Here is a 12,006-nt window from a genome sequence, read left to right as displayed (position 1 = left end):
ATCGCTATGTACCGAACAGTATCTTACGACATCCCACAGTTGCTTTACAGTTAAAAGCCATGTCCAAGAAATTTGAACTTCGATCCACCCCGGACCACGCTACTCGAGTCCCAATAGTTCCCGGAAGAAGTAATTCCAAGTAGAGTGAAGTGTCACAGCTGGAAGCTTCCACCTTCTTATCGCGCAAAGTGACTATAACTGCCTAATATAAGGTCGGACACTTTCCCGATCCCGCTATCTGCACTAGGCGCTGGTGGTGAACGCGTAGCTTTCATTGCCTAGAGCAGCTAAAAGAGTGTGAAAATGATAAAAAAAATGAAATAGGGAAAATGAAAATGACATACGAAGCAGGCCAAGAAGAAGAAGACGCGTATACGTACCGGGTATGATGCCGCTCCACAGGGTGGATGCGCTCCAGTGCGGCGTGCTGTTGGTGCTGGCTGACCAGTCGCGCAGGTCCCGGCACTGCGAGATGAGGCTGAGCATGGCCGCGAAGTCCACCTGCTGCACGGGCAGCCCCTGCGCCTTGATGATGGGCTCGGCCTCACGCTCATCACTGCACAGGACAAAGGAGAGAAGGCGACCCTGTAAACACAGCCCCCTCTCCCGAAAAGCAAGAAATTTTAAATTGGTGTTGTATCATGGACCTCTTCATAATCCACAACCATCGACAGTACTCACCGCCTGCACCCATCAGCCTGCTATGTCGTCATTGCTTTCTCTGCGCCCATGAAGAGTGCGCAGACTGAGACCACAACCACTGCGGTTGCTATTGCTGTTTTACAGAGAAGTTATTAGCGACTGACTTGCGGCGCGGGAGGCACCGTAAGGTTAGTACATCCCATGACCATCTCGTGCTCTAGTGACATAATGTAGACGGTGGCGTCACCGGCAGCGAACAGCTGCGCGAGCGCTCTCCTTACAGGTGTAGGTGAATGGAGCCCCATCATCGCCGATGTATTTTTTTTTTTTACGACGCGCACTGGTGTAGGTCATTTCACGTGTCAAACGATTTCCTTGCACGTCAGCAGGCCTTCTGAGCAAATCTCTCAGCTCTGTTGACGATCATATAGCCTCTTACATATGACGTTTGCACTGACGCCCTCCCCCCTTCCCAAACCCAAACGAGTTCCTTGTTTCTGCACCTGAAGGAGATCGCTTAGCTGTTAAGGCGTCACTAGCTTTTTTATTTGTTCCTGCCTCCGCTTTTTTTTGTGATCTATATGTTCTCGTTTTCTCGTGTCACGCCGCGATATTTAAAAGATGCTCGCGTTGTCAGCTCGGAAATTCATTCGGTTGCTATTGAGCGCGCGTGTGTTGTCTCCCTTTCACCGGCCTGCTTTCTTTTTTCGCGCCATTTCTCGTTCGTGAAGATCACTGGAAGCGCAGGGAAGATTGGGATAAAGTTGCGACAGCGATAATACCGTTGCTCGAGGAGAGTAAAGATAGGCAATGTTCGAATAGCGTCAACTGAACGTGTGCTCCGCCGCAAACGGAGCTTCTTCCTGTTCGATATAGCCCCTCCGATCCAACCTAATCGCGCTGCAGTTGCAAATGAAAACAAATGCAAGGATAAAGGAGTCAATGAAGAAGGGCGGCCGCTGCGGAGTCTCTCGGCGAAGGAATCAGCGACACGAGTGGAAAAGGAGAGTGCGCGGCCGGGGGGGGGGGCGGGGCCGAAGACCGGTCCGCGCGATCGAAAAGGAAGGCGCGTGCTTTCGAGGTCAAGCGCCGCGCCGCTTCTGGGCGCGCACAACACGCATCCTCGCCGGCCGAGGAGTCGCCAAGAAAACAGCTGCGGTCAAGGACGGCGCTCGGTCGAGACCTCCAACGAGGCCGACGAACCTTTCGGACGCCGAGGGAAAGTCCATTCCCGGCGCTTCCCACAGTAGCCAAAGGGTGGCGCTGCCGATAGGAGCCGGTACTTGTACATTTTTAGTTTTTTTTTGCACTTTTTTTACTGTTCTTTTCTATGTGTGTTATAACCAGCAGTTCTGGACAAAAGCATTTTTGAGCGGGGAAGCCGTTTATGAACGCAGTTTTTTTTTTCATATGATGCAAGATCTCACTGTAACAATCAATATATCCCCAGATCACCCGATGGCAGGCGTGTATTATTTTTTCTATTCACGTTTTTGCTATCCTCAAAAGCGTTTCTCGTATCGTCAAAAATGTTTTCTCTGGCAGTCTTAACTGCTCGATGCGACCGATGGAAATACTTTAAAAGACAGATTTTGCTACATATCAGTATAATGGACCGTAACCTATATTTCCATAGCAGTGTCTTAATTTTTTTTAGTTTTCAAAATTTTTGCCGCAGAAAGCTGGACTTGATCCGGCCAGGACACTTTTTTAGGCGTCCACTCGTTTCAGAGGGGACGCCACATCATCATCAACCCCCCCCCCCCCCTTTCTCTATTTCCCTCTATTTTTTTCCACCTTTTATGTTTTTAATTTCTTCCGAATCGGGCGCAGTCCTGCACTCACCCGTTGCAAAAGGTATAGCCACAAATCATCATCATCATTAACCCGCAAATAAACATAGTGTATGGATCTGTTTATAAGCGCTCTTGGCTGATGAGAGAAAGACTTAATGGAATGGCAGCGCACAAGTAAACACAAGACAGAAAGAAGGGGTGTGTGTTTACTTGCGCGCTGCCATTCCATTAAGATGCAAAACCAACTAGCCCAGTCTGCCGCTTTCCTCAAGAAAGAAAGACGATGATCAGTGAATCGCGAAGCGCCAATCCCCCGCCGTGGGTATGTGCCATTAAGCCTGAGGACATCATCATCATCATCATCACCGCGCTGCCTTGATCTGCACCAGTGTGGCGAAGAAAATGGGGCTTCGACTGATTGACTCAAACTGTTCAGTCAAGCAATGGAACCGCAAGACAGTCACAAAACAGCGAGGCCTTGTCAACACATTTTAGTGACAGCTTTTACTGCTGAACGCTCTTCATGATATTATGAAAAGCGTTCTCCCTGTTATTATAATTATTGACAGCCGACAGGATTTCCTGGGGACTTAAAGGCGAGTGAGTTCACGAGAGAATAGAAGGCGTTCTGATGAACTTCTCTCCTTGCCTCGTCTAGTATTCGCACCAACTTCTCAACTTTTAAGGTAAATAGTAGTAGTAGTAGTAGTAGTAGTAGTAGTAGTAGTAGTAGTAGTAGTAGTAGTAGTAGTAGTAGTAGTAGTAGTAGTAGTAGCAGTAGCAGTAGTAGTAGTAGTAAGTGGTTTATTAAAATAATGATAAAAAGGAAGGAAAAGATTTTTGCTAGCCCCGGCATCTGCCATCGATACTGAAGCACCTGAGCTGGGGCAGCGGAAATAAAGGATAGCAGGCAGAATGGAGAAATGAAATGAAAGAGGTGAGGGGAGAGAGGATAGGGGGAGAGGTGACGTATACAAAAACTATATACACAATAATAAATATGTACAGGTTGCGCGCGTGATTAGTTCATGATGAAGCAATAAAAACACATGCTCACAGCACTATGTTCACAACAGCTGGAGTGGGGCGTCCAGCTGTTAATCGTCCAATAAGGTAAATAACGCAGGATCGTAATCCTGTGTCACGTCGAGTCTGAACGCGCTATGATCTGCCTTGAACAGCTGCAGAACATCTTGAACAGCTGCAAACGTCAATCGCGTAAATGACGGAGCAGCAATTTATTAAGGCAGGCACTGTGTGCGCACTAAGGGTCTGGACGCATGGCGTACAGTGAATTTCTAAACGTATTCGCCGCGTATATGGTTTGGCGTTTGTTCGCAGTCAGTGAGCGGAAGTTATCAGGGTTCCCAGTTGGATTGCGGACAGTCATGACAAACACGACATCGATGCACTGTCGCCTTCGCGAGATATATTGCTCCAGATTCGCACCCACGAAGAGCCCCCACTGGCTTTTTTTAAAGGCACGTTCGCAGAACTGCTGGCTCTGGCAGCACGTCACACTGAGCGCTTTCTGGGCGCAATTTCCAGTTCCTCCTCACTTAGAAACGGGACGAGTGCACAGCGCAGTTGAGCTGCATGATCGTACTGCTAACCTAGGCACGTGTGTTGCATGAAAAGAGAGCCTGTAAAAGCCCCCCCTCTCTCTCTTTCTGTTGCAGTCGCGTGAACGCCGGCTAACGATGGCATTGCTGGATGGAAGACAACGAGGATAATCACCAGTGAGGGGAAACCCACTCAGTGGCGTCACCCGTAAGTGCAGTCAGCCGGGCCTCATCATCTAACAGTCGCTTTGCTTTTCGTGCGATAGCGTAACCAGTAATTGATCTTCGTACAGCGAAGGTGTTTCGAGAGAGCTGCATTTTTTAAGAGTGTTAGCTCTCATTCATCACGTTTCTCGATTTCTTGAGGTCTGCCACCACCTCCCTTCGGCGTGAAATTTTCTAAGTCCGAGGAATTCAAGATAGCGGCCCCCATAGTAAATCTGTATATTGACCAAATTGGTGATTGACTGGTGACGTCACTTATAAATCCAAGGTGTCGGCCAATAATGGTAAATAATTGATGACGTCATTAATTAATCCGAGATGGCGGCCGCCTTAGGCCGCCGCGTGACTATGACGGCATAAACCAAGTTGGTGGCCAAAATCTGTCACCCATGATGACTTCAAAATCCAAAGTGGCGGACAGAAGTGAAACCACGTGATAGTGACGTCATATAAAATATAAACCAAATAGCTAATGCTCGTTACTTCAAGGTCTTCCAGACGGTGGCGGTAACTTTTTTTTTTTTTCTCGGCATTTGCTCTTAGCGAGAAACTGAGAGGCGGGGTCGCAGGACACGTGTGCGTCGGCTGGGGGGAAAGTACAGTACTCCCACGGGGCACTGAACTCTCCCCCAGCCGATGTACACTTGTACAGGGGGTACAAGCTTTCCCCTTGCCTGGTGCGCGGATCCTGCGGGGTGAAATGCTTGCAAAATGGGATTTTGACCCCACATTGTGGAAAGAAACATTCCTTGTGCCTTGGTGCTTTTTGGCCGAAGCTGCCGTTGTGGCACCGAAATTCAACACCGACGAGTTTAGTACTCGTACACTGGCTGTGTTGCAAGAACTTTGGCGCCCATTAAAGAGGTATCTGAACTCGTCTTTTTACCGCGGGAACTCGATCTACACGTTCCGAGCAATCTTAGAAACTTCGAATTATTGTCCTGTGCGGCCGACTTCCATAGTTTAAATTGGATTAAGCGTCCCGGTTCCGGCCTTTTTTTTTTAAACTCAACGCTGAAGGTAGGAGGAGTCAGCCAACGCGTGGACTGCCTTTCAGCCAGTCCCGTGGCGGCTTGCCGCTGTGCCATCGGTGGAGTGATAGGTAAATAAGAGTCCACGCGTATTTTTATTTCTGTGGGCCTAATTTGACGCTATGTTATCTGTGACTGAAAGTGTTTATTCACAGAAACCTAAAAAACAAAATAAAAGCGAAAGCGAAGCAGCCACGGGACTAGCTGAAAGTATACACCACGCGTTAGTTGACTACCCCTATCTTCAGCGTTGAGTTAAAAAAAAAAGGCGGGAGCCGGGACGTTTAATCCGATTTAATTAGGGCGATCGGGCGCACAGGACAATAATTCGAAGTTTCTAAGAATGCCCGGAACGTGTAGATCGAGTTACAGCGGCAAAAGACGAGTTCAAATTCCTCTTTCGTGCACCTTTAATGGAAGGGCGGATATCTCCAAGCGCATGCACTGCTTTTAAAGGAGCTCATCCTTCTCTACAGCGCGATCCACGCATTGACTGACACACGTGCGAAAGACACCGATGCAATGCGTTTCTACTCCGTTCGTAGTTTCTGCGTAGACCCACGGGAAACGGAAAGTGAACGTCGGGATAACGTGCGCAGAACGCAGTCAGCTTCTGAAGGAAGCTAACAATGTCTCTGTGTTTTAAAAACTGCCCTCAAAAATAACACGAGGACATGGAGGAAACCTTGCATCAGTTGCGAAGTTCATTACTGGAGATTATGATATAACATTGAGCTTTTTTTTCTGTGAAAATTGTTGATTCTTGTACAATGAACGCGATGACAGGAAAAGAAAAAGTAAAAAAAGAACGTAATTCGGCAATTCGCTGAAAGGGTGTTTTTCTTTGTGTCCCCACCCGCCGCGGTGGCTCAGTGGTTAGGGCGCTCGACTACTGATCCGGAGTTCCCGGGTTCGAACCCGACCGCGGCGGCTGCGTTTTTATGGAGGAAAAACGCCAAGGCGCCCGTGTGCTGTGCGATGTCAGCGCACGTTAAAGATCCCCAGGTGGTCGAAATTATTCCGGAGCCCTCCACTACGGCACCTCTTTCTTCCTTTCTTCTTTCACTCCCACCCTTATCCCTTCCCATACGGCGCGGTTCAGGTGTCCAACGATATATGAGACAGATACTGCGCCATTTCCTTTCCCCCCCAAAAAAACCAATTATTATTATTTGTGTCCCCAACTAAAGATGACACATATGACAGTGCGTTCCCACTTCAGAGCCCCAAGCCAATGGTGTTTTCAGTTCTTAATGCGCATAGAAATAATTGAGTTACTCAAATGCATTTGCACTGTTTTTTATTCAGCTCATGTAAACATTGCGCTAGAAGAAAGGATGAAAAAAAAACTGTTAAAGATCACCCCTGACTTCTCGTATGTTCTTTCATTCACCTCTGAGTCACTTCGTTATCACCCCTGCGCACCGCCTTTCAACTACGCATTATACCATCCGAAAGCCGTCCATCCCCATCGAACATCCCACACAGCTCATCGCAATTCATTCTTCGCACCAACTAGATGGGATCATCCTGACTTCCGAGGCCGTGATCCACCTTGCCGCTGCGCGCTCCAGGCCATACATCGAATAACTAATTAAAAGGTGAATGTACAGTCCAACCCGTGATGTAATAGGGCTTTCGAGGTATTAATAACAGCCCGGCGCGTGCATAATATAATAATTGGTTTTTGGGGGAAAGGAAATGGCGCCTCCGATTTTAGAATTTATTCTCACCCCGCCTTTATCTGAATGGTAAAAAAACTACGACAACGCCGTCCATGATAGTATATCTTAGACCACTCTATCGTGTTTTTGTTACCATTCAGGTGCAAGCGTTGGCTGATGAGCGGCTAATCGCAGCTATTATCGGGAAGTGTAAAACCATTCGTTCGGGTTGCATTTAATTAGAAATGTAAAGTCCACAGCACGCGTCAGGCTTATTTCCTAAAAAAATTAAAAAAATGTGCTTGGATGCCTGTCTGGAACCTGAGAACTTCTGAATGATAATAAAAAACCAGTTTAGTGAGTCATGGAAAAGCTTCCCGTATTCTGCAATAAATTTTAGCTTTTTTTTGCTACATCAGTTGTTTTTTTTTTACTTCGCTATTTTCACCTCATGGTCTTGCAAAGAGCTGATCTGAGATAAACGGGCATCGCATTCTAATCGGTGCTCTGCGAGCCAGGTTTGACTTATTCATGTAAACCTTGTACACTTACAGTATAGAAAAAGAGACAGTAAGAAGAAATGAGTCATTTCTGGCTAATCCTTAGCCTCTGCCGAGTAGCTGCCACGGCGGCGTTGCTCTTTATCTTTCCCTCGCAAATCCGTAGCGCACGAGACGAAGTCAGAATGATTCGAATACAAATTTCCACGGTGCCGATAAAATTAGAACAGGTCGGCGCAGCAGTCACACCGCTTGACATTCTGAGGCGGCGCACTGCAGACTGTATAAACGCTTGTACTACTCCAGCAACGAACGAGCGCCTTGGTTGTCGGGGATCGAACATACATGACCTCGAAAACAACCTCCCGTAAGGCCGTGCAGGAGAGCACGTCTTTAGAAAGCCAGTTCCCAACGTGATCTTATGGGCATATCCATCATATACACTGGATACACTAGTAGCGAGCCAGTTCCCGCTCTTTTTGTCTTTTTCGTATTTTCCCGCTTCAAGAGAACCCCACCAGATGGCACGTGCAGCGCTTTTGCTGCCATCGCGGCATCGCCTGCCAATGCGTTCTCGTTTCTGAGCCAAGCTGGCTTGACATCCGCATTGCCGCCCTCCAACGCGAGTCGAACTCCATACGCGCGTGTACGCACTCATCCCGGAGCAATGTCCCGCTGATAAGAACCTTCCGCGTCCTCTCGCTGAAATGCACGCGCGCCTCGTACCTGAGGTCACGTGACCTAGTGAGGTGAGGTCACGTGATGTCAGTTTTTTGCCGTCGCAGCCAACCGGTTAAAGCGGCGGATTTGAAAAGTGGCCCGCGCAGACGCGCGCAGTGCACGCTTCAAGTATATCAGTAGATCTGCTTCTCTGAACCGAGCTGCGCAGCGCACACATGAATGGACGCTAGGAATTGTGCCCGAAACCATATACGGAACTCTAATTAGTGTACGTGTGTTTTTGTCACCTTTTTCACTTGTTTAAAAGTTTCTCAGAAGCGTAATAGCTGGACGAAAAGGGGAAACAAAGCCATTTTAACAAAAACGACCCCATCTTCGCGTGTGCTCTGGCTATAGCAACAGCGCGCCTGAGTCATCGACGTGAAGAGCACGTTCTACTCAACAGGCCCTTGTTATCATCGTGAATGTACACGCTTATTATGCGCCGTGGCTCGTGAAAGTGAGGTAGCAAATGCGCAACGCAGACATTTTTCGCTTTCAACTCCAACGTTCTCGATGAAAGGCGCCCCAAGCCACCCGATAAGTGCGGAGAGACACGCCTGCACCGTGAAACTGAGCCGTACACTGGAAGCGAAACTTGATTCCCGTCCGCGACCAAAAACTGGCTCGGACGGCGCCAACACCCGACTCACAGTGGAAGACGAAGAAAGAGAAGCGCTCACTCTAGCTCGAACAGCCGGCAGGTCTGCAGGGTGACCCCGTCGGCGCCGTACTCGACCCTGGCGATGGTCTTGCCGTCGTAGTACATCACCGTCTTGGCTCGCGGCGCCTCGGCCGGCGTCGTGCCGCCCGCCGCGCAGCGCAGCAGCACCAGCGGCAGCGCCAGCAGCAGCCACCGGGCGGCGGCGCTCCTCATGGCGACACTGCGCGGATGCGGGTCAGCGCGTCGCTGCTCGCGCGCCAGCAGAAGTGGGCCGCCGCACCGGCCCGGCTGCTGCCGCTGGGCGCCCCCTGTTCGACCCTTCCGCGTCGTCGATGACAAAGGGTCTCCCTTTCCGACCCCTCCTCCGCTAATTACCGGTGGCGTGCGTGAACCCGCCCCGACAGTTCCCAGGAACGACAGTGGACCACCCGCCCCCGTGGCTGGGTTGGGAGCCTTTTTTTGCCATTGCATCGACGTCGCATAGAACGGGTGTGAGTGTCACGTGCCGTGGGCTTCTTCTCTCCGAAGCCGGATGCCCACTGCCGATGCTAGGCACGTTCGCAGCAGTTAGTCGCCATCGCGAACCTCGTCGGAATGCTTGCTCCTGGCGGAGGACGCAGGAGCACGGTTCGGTGTCGGCAAGTTCCAGGAGCTGCGCCACGCGTTGGACCCGAGGTACGACCTCCGGCTGTGCCGCTAGACCTGTGCACAGCTCTTCGTGCTTAACTCTTTGCTAGAAAGGCACTGAAGGCCTTCAGACGCAGACGACAGTGGAGTCGCCGGAGGACGATCATTCGGGACCTCGGCGGCCTCGAGAGCAGCGAGGATAGTGCGGAGACCGTATGGCCGCTGAAGACTGCTATTCCGGAGACGCATGCCTCTGTAACAGCAGTTGCTTGTTTCGTTGTTTATAGGGATAACCAAGTTTTCCAAACAGGCAACTCGAGCCTGGGAAGCATGTTTTTGTCGCTTCGCCCCGTGCATGTCGCGCATTTTCCAAGAGGTCGACAAGACACTTGGTCATCATCTGTTGCTTTCCCTCTCTTTTGTTTTTAAGGCCTTCTTTACTTACGTGGTTACAACCGGAGCTTCCATGCCCTTGGTTATTATTCTCAGATATAGCTCCCATAGGTATGGTCTGCTTGGCGCTAAAGTTTTCTAAAGAATTTTTCTTCCACGCTATGCAAGTAAAAAAACTTACGGAGGACACTGCAGACTACTTACGTGCTTTGAATGCAAAAAAAGCATTGTTTCTGTTATTTCATTTTTATTTATTTTTTCTCTTTTCTGGCGACTCACCTACTCATTAGCATGCAATCGTAAGGTAACGCATATAGACCGTTTACAGCGCGCGGTTCTTCCGTTTGAGACCAGATGGCGCCACAAGTGCGCTAAGAACGCGGCGCCATTACGGGCCTCGTAAGTCGCCCCCGTGTACGCCTAGACGCAGCAGTGGAAATATCGCGGGTGGCTGCCGAATGTGTTCTTTCTACGAATATGTGGAAAGGCCGAGGAAGTACGTGCTGTGTTGTGAATTGCAAGAATTGCGAGAGAGAGTTAAAGGTGCGGATGCGATCGTTTGCGATCATCACGGAACCTAACTGCACAAGGAAGTACTGCCCCTGTCGCGCCCATTCGGTATGCGCCCTTTCCGAACGGATGAACGCAACAAACACTTTCGCCAGTGCTAGACAGCCAATATAGGAAGAAAGGTTTTCATCTTGGGAAAATATGTGGGGTTAAGTGCACTACACAGCATTATGGACAAGCTGTTCCGCCACCGAAACCGTCACTTCGTGCTTTCAGATGCTGTGCAGTTGCGTCTGCGTGTGTAGCGAGACACGATTGCTCCTAAGTTAAGGTGTGCGGCCATGAGTAACAGGAGCGTCCGATGACGAATTAGGAACGGAAAAGAAAGATGACTGACGCTCCTACATACCGCTACTGCGGATTACGCAGTGCACAATCGCGCGAGCGGACAACGCTTACCGTCAGTCCGTTTATTACATGCCGTCTTGGTGCTACTGTTGAACTTCGCTCCAAGTAGCGCGGTTTTCGTGGACCATGTTCGGAATAAAGCATTTGCCTTACGGCTGGTACGCTGGGTGGTTGTCACTTCCTCGCGATCAATGCGAGACAGTCATTAAAGTGACTCCGCAGGCCAGCGCTCAGAGTGAAGCTGATTACTTTCCACCAACGAGACCTCGAGCATTTTCATGTCCGCATATCGATCGTGGAGTGTACCACAATTTTATATGTGAGGCTGACATAATTGTGAACTTCGTGTAGTATTAACGCGTTTCCATGTGCACATTCTAACAATAATATCGCGGAATCCTTCGAAACGCACGCCAGCCTGTGAAGACCGCTTTATGCATGGTACTGCGACCATGCTAGTTAATATTTGTGTGTATAGGTATTTTTGTCGTCTTTCTGTGTTTAACAAACCAGTATAACATATTTTAGGTTTCCTAAGCACCGCTAACAGGTTGTAAACGAATGCGTACGACGTGCATGCGAGCGTTTGATCGGTGTCTGCATGCATGTACACAACACGACAACGACCTGCGCTGCCGTAGGAGCATTAAACCTTGCCATCTTAGAGAATAACAATAAAAAACAACAAAACCTTCAGCGGATGCAAAGACAAGAATTCAAGCGATCCAACCCTTGTGTCGAAGAGGGAGAGCTGAGCCGCTCTCCGCGACATGAAGCCCGATCACGTTTTCACGCCTCAAGTGATCAAATTAGGGCTCTCACATGTCCTTTGAAGCCGCCGCGGTGGCTGAGTGGTTATGGCGCTCGGCTGCCGGCCCGAAAGACGCGGGTTCGATCCCGGCCGCTGCGGTCGAATTTCGATGGAGGCGAAATTCTAGAGGCCCGTGTGCTGTGCAATGTCAGTGCACGTTTAACCCCAGGTGGTCGAAATTTCCGGAGCCCTTCACTACGGCGTCCCTCATAGCCTGAGTCGCTTTGGGACGTTAAACCCCCATAAACCATAAACATGTCCTTTGAAGCTTTGGCCAAACCATAGTGTCCTCTTCCCACTCCTTTACAGCCGTATCAGCCGAAACACTGCCTCTCGGAACTGAACCATCGGGCGCAGCAGCCGTCGCGAAGAGGCGCGCGCCGAGCAGTCAGGAGGCGTGTAATGGCGGCGTAATCACGTGATCAAAGATGGCAGCCCCCATGGTACGGCGCT

At 49.7% G+C, this 12,006-nt stretch overlaps 1 protein-coding gene across 1 annotated transcript in view; it reads right to left on the bottom strand.

Moving 5' to 3' along the window:
- Positions 1 to 10,004, bottom strand: part of LOC144120663 (uncharacterized) — a 21,347-nt gene extending 11,343 nt beyond the window's left edge. The window contains exons 1-2 of the mRNA XM_077653293.1: positions 8,824 to 10,004; positions 381 to 556 (exon numbers count right to left, since the gene is read on the bottom strand). Of these exons, the coding sequence (XP_077509419.1) occupies positions 381 to 556; positions 8,824 to 9,275 (628 nt within the window). The 5' untranslated portion in view covers positions 9,276 to 10,004. The remainder of the gene's footprint in view (positions 1 to 380; positions 557 to 8,823) is intronic.
- Between the last annotated feature and the right edge of the window lie 2,002 nt (positions 10,005 to 12,006).

This window comes from Amblyomma americanum, chromosome 2, assembly GCF_052857255.1.
Source record: "Amblyomma americanum isolate KBUSLIRL-KWMA chromosome 2, ASM5285725v1, whole genome shotgun sequence".
In the NCBI taxonomy this organism is placed as follows: domain Eukaryota; kingdom Metazoa; phylum Arthropoda; class Arachnida; order Ixodida; family Ixodidae; genus Amblyomma; species Amblyomma americanum.
The sequence above is the reverse complement of the archived record's forward strand: the minus strand, read 5'-3'. Positions and strand labels throughout refer to the sequence as shown.